Here is an 8,932-nt window from a genome sequence, read left to right as displayed (position 1 = left end):
GTTTGGGAACTACTGTTTCAAATGTTATCACCTGGGCTGTGGAACTGGCTCAGCAGGTCAAGGCACTTGCCCCTAAGCATGGTAACCTAGCTGATTTTGACCTTGGGCTCCGTGTGGTAGGAGAAAACTGGCCTCCACAAACTGTGCTCCAATCTCCATGTGTGCTAGGCTCACACTAATTTTAAAACATTATCCATGTCCTTTTACCAGAGTCAGTTTTGAATATCTTTTCTCCGAGCTTCTTACACCAGCTGCTTAAACACCTGTGCTCTTTTGAAACATTTATTGATTTACAATTCTGAATTAAATCTAGGACATCATGCATGATTGGCAAGTGCTACCACTAAGCAGCAGCATCAACTTTTTCCCCCTTTTTTGAGACAGTCTTTCTTCCCCAAGGCTGACCTCAAACTTACTATGTAGTCAAAAATGGTCTTGAACTTATGATCCCTCTTGTCTCTCATGGTCAGGAATTACAAACATGGGCTACACTTTGTTGATGCAGTGCTGGGGACCTGATCTCAGAGCTTTGTATGCCTGACAGTCACCCTGCTAAGGTACATCTCAGTCCTTGAGCTTTTTTTTCTTTTCTTTTTTTAAAGTTTTGGGACTACACTCACTGAGTTGCCCAGGCTGGCCCCAAACTCATGGTGCTTCTACCTTAGCATTCTGTGTAGCTGAGCTTACAGGCTTATGCCATGAGGCTCAACTCAAACCCTGCTGAGTATACGAAATTTTCCCTTAGAGGTCTTAATTTTGCAGAGATGTCCAAACTTGACGTTGCAACATGAAATTCACACTCAAAGAACTCTGCAGTTGGGGCTGGAGAGACATCAGGTGTTTGCCAAAAATGTAAACTATTTAAGACAAGGGTTTCTCTTCTCTCATCTGTAGCAGTGGGGTTAAATTTTAGGCAACATTTTCTATAAAGGCAAGCCATTTCTATAAAGGTTCAGCCGTTCCGAGTTTATGCTGCTACTGCAGAGGACCCATGTTTGGCTTCCAGCATTCACCTCAGGCCACTCACAACTCCATGTAACTCCAATTCCAGGGCTATCTAATACCTCTAGCCTTTCTCGGTACCACGTGTAAAATTTCAAACCCAGACTCAGACTCAGACCTGCATGCAGGCATGGCGCACGCGCGCGCGCGCACACACACACACACACACACACACACACACACACACACACACGGGTAATTGTTAAAAAGCATTAACCTTGAAATTGAGCTTAGAAGATCTCAAAGTAACTACAGTTTTGTGTTGAGCTTAAATCTTAACTATCCTGGAGTGAGTGTAGCCCCTAAGCTGCCCCTTGCCTTGGTCTGCAGCCAGCACCTGCTGGATTACGGTTTACCACATAGAGTCACTCCTCCCTCTGCTGATACAGATGTTTTCCCTACAGATGTGGACTCTCAGGGTTCTCTTCTGTGGCCATACACTTGGTCTAATTGGTCTTATTGCCATTTTACACTTCAATTACATCTCCATCCTAGAAGTCTCCTGAGCTCCAAAATACGTTCAATGTGGATATTGATTATTCCACAATTGCTTCAAACTCGACACGTTGGAACCTTTTACTATCTTTTCAGTAAAGTCTGCATTCCTTAACTCAGAAAGTTGTACCACCATCGATCCAACTCTTCAGCCAAAACTTGTTCTCAGCCATTACCTCCCCCAATGAGTCGCAAAGTACTGTTCTAGGACAGCCTTGGTTTACTACTCCGTAGGCCAGGTCAACCTTCAAGTTCTTAGCACTTCCTAACTACTTAGTCATCAGCTGATCTGCCTCTAGCACAGTAGTTCTCAACCTGTGGGTTGTGACCCATGGGGGGGGTGTCTAACGACCCTTTCATAGGGGTCACATATCAGATATTTACATTATGATTCATAACAGTAGCAAATTTACAGTTATGAAGTAGCAATGAAAATACTTTTATAGTTGGGGTCACCACAACATGAGGAGCTGTATAAAGGGTCACAGCACTACGAAGGTTGAGAACCACTGCTCTAGAAAATCTGTACTCCATATGCTACTACAATGACATACTAAAACACACCCCCAATCATTATTGCTTAAAATCCATCAGTTATTTATGATTAAGTGAAGAAAAAGGTCATCTTATCTAAGTGCAGAACCATTAGTACTATTTCCACCCAGACACATTTTGACTTTGCCATAAAGACTTTGTGGTCCCCAAATACCCAGTCATATTACTGGATTTCCTTGGGGCCTTATGCTGAGCTCTGGTAGCATCATCAGGCTGAGCTTGGCCACTAACCTTCTGTATCCCCTTAAAGAAAGAAGCAGAGAAGCCAGGCGGTGGTGGCACATGCCTTTAATCCCAGCACTTGGGAGGCAGAGGCAGGTGGATCTCTGTGAGTTCGAGGCCAGCCTAGTCTACAGAATGAGTTCCAGGACAGCCAGGGCTGTTACACAGAAAAAGCCAAAACCAAAAACAGAAACCAAGAAAACAAAAAGAGAGAGAGAGAGAAAGGGGATTCATGCAATGAGACCACTTTGGAAAGAGGAACAGAGGTCTAATGATTCCCAAGACCATCTTAGGGGTCCTAACATGCGGTTTACGTTTATTTATTTTTGGTTTTTGGAGACAGGGTTTCTCTGTGTGGCCCTGGCTGTAATCCGGTGCTGGGATTAAAGATGCATGACATCATGCCCCGCCGGCCGAAGTTCAGGTTTAAAGAGGCCAAGAGAGATGCACAACTAAGCTGTTGTGGTCCTGCCCATTGTCTCAGCTTGTGTTTCCTGCTGAGTGATCCGACAAGTTGTGAGGACCGTGTGAGGTGTGAGGTCTCCTCCGGGGAGGCAAGTCCTCCTCTGGATAGCACGATGCTCCAGTGGTTCCCTTCCTCCAGCACGGGATTCTGGGAAATTGATTTCTCTGGATCCAGGCTTCAACAGCCCTCTTCTCTCTTTGCCCCTGCAATCCTGGCTCTAGTATTTCGTTGGCTTTAGTCACCACCTGTGCGATGTCCTCTTTTTTTCTGCCCAAGTTCTTTGGCATCCATTCGTCCTTCCACAGATCAGAGAATGATACAATCGAATTTATATAAAAACAAAACAAAAACCCCTGGATTTCTGAACCCTTAAGTTCTTGACTGCATTTACTAAATGAACCAGAACACCAGACCTTATCCTTTTGGAATTTAGGTAGGCTCAAGTCTAAAATCCCAGTGCTGAGGTTTTAGGTGTGGGTCCCCAATGGGCTGGAAAGTATTTCTCAAAAATAGGAACAACTCGGCCTGGAGGGATGGCTCAGAGGATAAGAGCACTAGCTGCTCTTGAAGAGGAACTTAGTTTTCCTGTGCCCACGTGGCTCTCAAACCTTCTCTAACGCTAGTAGTTCCAAGAGATCCGACCCCCCTCTTCTGGCTTCTACGGGCACCAGGCAGGCACGTAGTGCATATATCTGCAGGCAAAACATCCATACACATAAAATAAAAACAAACAAAAATCGTAAGAAAGAAAGAATCTAGGCATAGGGGCACAATGCCTGTACTCCCAGCACCGATAAAACAGAGGCAGGAGTATCCCAACTGGAGACCAATAAAAAGGATGAAAAACCCAAGGGCCCTGACAACAGGAGCGCCAGCGTCTTTGAAGCTTGAGTTCGTTTCCTTCAGCTGGGAAAGCTGGTGCCAGATGCTAAGGTCCGGATTCGGGGTCCAAGGGCGTCAGAATCCAGCTGCACTGGGAACAGCGAGGTGACCGCCAAGACCCTTCCTCTCACCCGGCTGGCGGGCGCAAGAGACCGGACAGTGACAGCTAGATCCTTCTGGGCTAAACGACACTAGACACGGCGGCAGATGGAGGTGTAGCAGGTTTTAAATACCCGCTCATCTCTAGTCTCCAGAGACCGGAAAGGGAGTGGGGGGGGGATGGGCAGGGGGGTGGCTCTGAAAAGGGGCGGTCCTCGAACCGCCGCCAGGAACTCTGGGACCGTGGTGGTGTTGAGTGGCCGTCCCGGTCGGGCCCGCCCCCGGTGCAAGCTTCCTGATAGGTATTTTGACCCCGGCCCCCGATCCGAGTCCTGGCGCGTAGGCTCAGTACACTTGAGGGTGCGTGGGGCACACCAGGGGGGACGGGGGCTGAGTGGAAAGCACGTGCGTGGAAGGCCTGGAACGAGTCCGGACGCCGTGGACAAAGGCAGTGGCGGGAAGCCGGAACCCATCGGCGAGGCAGGGCCTCCGACCTCAGGCTGCGGCTGGGAACCTGGGGTCGGAAGTGAGCGCCAAGTGCAGGGGTTGCATTAAGTAGCCCCTTCTGGGGAATGGGAAGAAGTTATGGAGACCTTGCCTGGAGAAGCCAGGACTTATGGTAGCAGCTGTCCCTGCAGCCAGCGTGTCTCAAGTAGAAACACCGTAATTTGAGGGAACGGTCAGGTCCATCTTCCCGCGCTTTGCCATTTTAATATGCGCCCTTCCCTGTGAGGAGGGAAATCAGCTAAGGCCCAGGTGAGTAGGAGCTCCTGCTCTCCTAAAGTTACCATTTTTCAGAGCGAGTAGATACATAGATTCATCACTTCCTTTGAAAGAGGAAGGAAAGCTACATTTGTGTGTACTGTGTTTCAGCTGAGTAGGCATAGAAGGATTAGTTTACCAGTTCTACATTTTTTTTTTTTTTTTTTTTGGTTTTTCGAGACAGGGTTTCTCTGTGTAGCTTTGTGCCTTTCCTGGAACTCACTTGGTAGCCCAGGCTGGCCTCGAACTCACAAAGATCCACCTGCCTCTGCCTCCCGAGTGCTGGGATTAAAGGCGTGCGCCACCACCGCCCGGCCCAGTTCTACATTTTAAAGATGGGCCGATGTGCCCGTGGCATCGGAATTTTTTTTTTTTTTTTTTTTTTTTGGCGAGGGATGGTGGTGGTGGTTTTTTGAGACAGGGTTTCTCTGTGTAACAGCCCTAGCTGTCCTGGATCTCACTCTGTAGACCAGGCTGCCTTCAAACTCACAGAGACCCTCCTGCCTCTGTCTTCCGAGTGCTGGGATTAAAGGGGTGAGCCACCACCTCCCGAGCATCAAAAAAATTTTTTAAAGATATTCTTTTCTCATCCTTCATACCCATACCTGTTTTTATTTTATTTTTTATTTTATGTGTACGAATGTTTTGCTTGCATATATGTAAGTGTACTACCTGTGTGCCCAGGGAAACCAGAAGAGGGTGTAGGATCCTCTGGAACTGGAGTTACAGACAGTTGTGACTGTCATGTAGGTTCTGGGAATTGAACTCCTGTCCTCTGGAAGAGCAGCCAATGCTCTTAACCACTGAGCCATATATCCAGCCCCCAGAAAAAAATTTAATGTGCCCAGGATTATTCAAGAAACAAGTAGCACCCTAGCAAATTCTACTGGATTTTTCAGGATTAGATTCAAAATCTGTGGACTCTTGATACTGATCTTGATACTGACCTGGTATTTTCTGATCATCTCATTCTTTTTCACCTAATTTTTAGCTATAACTATGTACTTTTTAAACATATATGATCACATATATTTAATATTGATATTAATAGATATTTATGTATCTTTTTTTTTTTTTTTAAGAAGTATGCCAGGAGGGTGCATGCTGTTAAAATCAGCAAAGGTAGAGGCAGTGGATCTCTTGAGTTTGAGTCCAATCTGGTCTACAGAGTGAGTTTTAGGACAGCCAGGAATACGAATCCTGTCTCAACCCCCCCACCCCAAAAAGAAGTCAGAAGTGTTTTAAAAAGTGTATAAAATGAGGCATTTTATGGATGCTCTAGTAGCTTTATAATTCATCTATGGTCTATCTGAAAATGCTGGTCCAGGCACTAAGATGATGTTGACAAGTCATCACATGTCAACAGTACATTGTGTCATCTTCCTTTCTGAATTTTTTCTTTTTTTTCAGCATGAGAATGTCTAGGCTAGCCGGGTGGTGGTGTGGCATACCTTTAATCCCAGCACTTGGGAGTTTGAGGCCAGCCTAAGATAGTGGCAGGCACCAGTGTAGGGCTAACACAAGTTTGTATAAAGAAGATCATTTATAAGGTCATAGGGTAATTTTTTCGTTTTTGCTATTGTTTTGAGATATGGGCTAATGTAGTCCAAGCAGGACAGCTTTGTCTGTGTAGCTGTGAGACCTTGAACTCTGATGCCTCCTACTTCCGCCTCCTACGTGAAGGGAATACAGGCAGGCCCTGCCACTCATGGCTAGTAAGTGTACGTTGCAATTCACTAAGAGCTTTTTCTCATCATTAATATATCTCCAGACCTATACTCATTAAAGATGGTGAAATAATATTCCAAATCTGTAGAGTTTTGAAGTAAAATAGGCCAACCTCAATGAAACCAAAGCCAGGAAAAGTAAGATTTGCCTAAAGTCATCCACAGTATGTTAGTGGCTGATGCATGAATAAAACAAAAAATTTCTATTCTCAAAAAAATTCTGCTGGGCTATGATTATAACTTAGTGGCACCACTTACTTACCCTGTGGAACGGCCAGGATTCTCTCTAGAAGTGAAAACGAAAAATAGACATGGATGGATGGGTGATAAATACAAAGACTCATTTGTAAAGCGTACCTGTGTGTAACTCTTTGGAAACTATTAATTAGTCATAAGTAAATTGGCTTCTTAATGCTGGGGTTGTAGTTTAGCAGTAGAGCACTTGCCTTCCACACGTTAAGGCCCCGGATTCACTTCCCAGTACTGCAACCAGTGGGTGAATCGGTCAGCCAATACTATGATTCTTTTAGTCTCACAGGAATTTCAAGTTTTTGATGATGTTTGGTACATTATATAGGTCCCTCCTTGTTCAGTCTAGAATTGCACCATGGCAGAAACTGGGGAAGAGGAGACCGCATCAGCAGAAGCCTCGGGGTTCTCGGACTTGAGTGACTCGGAGTTGGTAGAGTTTCTGGACCTGGAAGAAGCCAAAGAATCAGCTGTTTCACTTAGCGAGCCTGGCCCTTCTTCTGAACTCCCTGGGAAGGATGACAAGCCTGTAAGCTTGCAGAACTGGAAACATGGGTTGGATGTCTTGTCACCCATGGAGAGATTCCACTTGAAATATTTATATGTCACTGACCTGTGTTCTCAGAACTGGTGCGAATTGCAAATGGTGTATGGAAAGGAACTCCCTGGTTTTCTGACCCCTGAGAAGGCAGCTGTTTTGGACAGTGGTGCTAGCATCCACCTAGCCAAAGAACTAGAACTTCATGATCTTGTGACTGTCCCCATCACCACTAAAGAAGATGCCTGGGCAATCAAGTTCCTCAACATCCTGTCAATGATTCCTACCCTACAGTCAGAAGGGCGCATCAGAGAGTTTCCTGTGTTTGGGGAAGTGGAGGGAGTATTTCTTGTCGGAGTGATCGATGAGCTGCACTACACATCCAAGGGGGAACTGGAGCTGGCCGAACTCAAGACACGAAGGCGCCCAGTGCTCCCTCTGTCAGCTCAGAGAAAGAAAGACTGTTTTCAAGTTAGCCTATACAAATACATCTTTGATGCCATGGTACAAGGGAAGGTGACTCCTGCGAGCCTGATCCACCATACACAACTGTGTCTAGACAAGCCACTGGGACCTTCAGTGCTGAGGCATGCCCGACAAGGAGGCTTCTCTGTGAAGTCTTTGGGTGACCTCATGGAACTGGTTTTCTTGTCTCTTACACTGTCTGATCTCCCCGCTATTGATACCCTGAAACTCGAGTATATCCATCAAGAGACCGCCACTGTGTTGGGCACAGAGATTGTAGCCTTTGAAGAGAAAGAAGTAAAGAGTAAGGTGCGGCATTATGTGGCCTACTGGACGGGCCACCGAGATCCGCAAGGCGTTGATGTGGAAGAGGCATGGAAGTGTCGGACCTGTGACTATGTAGACGTCTGTGAGTGGAGGAGGGGCCGTGGAGCGCTCAGCTCTTCGTTGGAGCCCAAAGCCAAGGAGTTGAAATGACCAGAAGACATGCTTTCAGAAATGTTGATCATTTCTGATTTAATATACCCGTGTGAAAGGACCAGTCTCTCAGCTTGGCTTTCGTGGATGAGGTTTTTATTTTTATGCCTGTGACCTTGGAATAACATTCCAACCCAGGGCCAAGGATCAGGAAAGAATGGAGAGATTTGGGGTTATAGTGACCTTGGAGCTTTGAGATGAATTGCAAAGAAGACAGATATACATCATGTCTGCAGCAAGGTATCCCTCACTAATCACTGTTTTCTCAAGATTATTTGAGTTCTGATATTTTTATTTATTTTTTTTACATTTTTCATAATAAAAATGAAATGCTCTCTAGAACTGTTGAATGTTTGTGTGTTTGCTGATCTCAGTCCTTTAAAGACTAGTATATATAATTGTATAGTAGCACAATCTGTTAAGTTCATGCATAAACATTTTAGAAATAGAGCTGATAGAATAGGCAGACCAAGAATTTAAAATAAGCATAATAAATATTCTCAAAGAGATGTTGCAAGAAGTCATAGAAGTGAAAATATTAGATGAAAAATATATATGAAGTAACAGTATTCACACATTATATAATCTAGCATGACCACTCCTGGGCATATGTCAAGGGAAATTCATATATATGCAATAGGAAATATGAAAAAAAAATACTTTCACAAATACAAAAACCTAGATGCCCATCAGCAGGTGATTAGAGTTTTATAACAATCAAAACATGATCCGCAATGACATGCAACAATATCAGTGAATCTTAGCAACACATTAGGTGAAAGGACAAGCCCCAAAAGATTACATGCAGCAGGACATCCTTTTTCATAAAGTAGAAACAAACATTTAAAGGAAAATGTAATGGGAGGGTTAGATTATAGCTTGTCTCTTTAAGATACTAGTCACTGTAGGAGGCTGGATCTCACAGCCTGAAGACTTGAGGCCTCATGCCCTCCTAGAGTTGACAGGCCACTGCTGGGAGGATTAAAACACAGA

The 8,932-nt window shown here is 45.0% G+C and overlaps 1 protein-coding gene across 4 annotated transcripts; it reads left to right on the top strand.

Annotated features, from left to right (window-relative positions):
- Window positions 1-3,963: 3,963 nt before the first annotated feature.
- Window positions 3,964-8,281, top strand: Exo5 (exonuclease 5). Of its 4 annotated transcripts, none has more exons than XM_016005798.3 (2): window positions 3,964-4,081; window positions 6,788-8,281. In XM_016005798.3, the coding sequence occupies exon 2, from the start codon at window positions 6,818-6,820 to the stop codon at window positions 7,937-7,939; it is 1,122 nt and encodes a 373-aa protein (XP_015861284.1). In that variant the 5' UTR covers window positions 3,964-4,081; window positions 6,788-6,817; the 3' UTR covers window positions 7,940-8,281. The 4 variants fall into 4 exon arrangements, with proteins under 4 accessions (XP_015861284.1, XP_006987312.1, XP_042127750.1 ...); XM_006987250.4 differs by having other exon boundaries at window positions 3,964-4,477; XM_042271816.2 differs by having other exon boundaries at window positions 3,974-4,081; window positions 6,804-8,281.
- Window positions 8,282-8,932: the final 651 nt, after the last annotated feature.

The sequence above is a fragment of the Peromyscus maniculatus genome, chromosome 2 (genome assembly GCF_049852395.1).
Source record: "Peromyscus maniculatus bairdii isolate BWxNUB_F1_BW_parent chromosome 2, HU_Pman_BW_mat_3.1, whole genome shotgun sequence".
Lineage (NCBI taxonomy): Eukaryota > Metazoa > Chordata > Mammalia > Rodentia > Cricetidae > Peromyscus > Peromyscus maniculatus.
This window is presented reverse-complemented; position numbering and strand designations above follow the sequence as displayed.

Coding starts and splice junctions, on each gene's coding strand:
- Exo5 (XM_016005798.3), top strand. CDS start 6,818: ATGGCAGAAACTGGGGAAGAGGAGACCGCATCAGCAGAAGCCTCGGGG.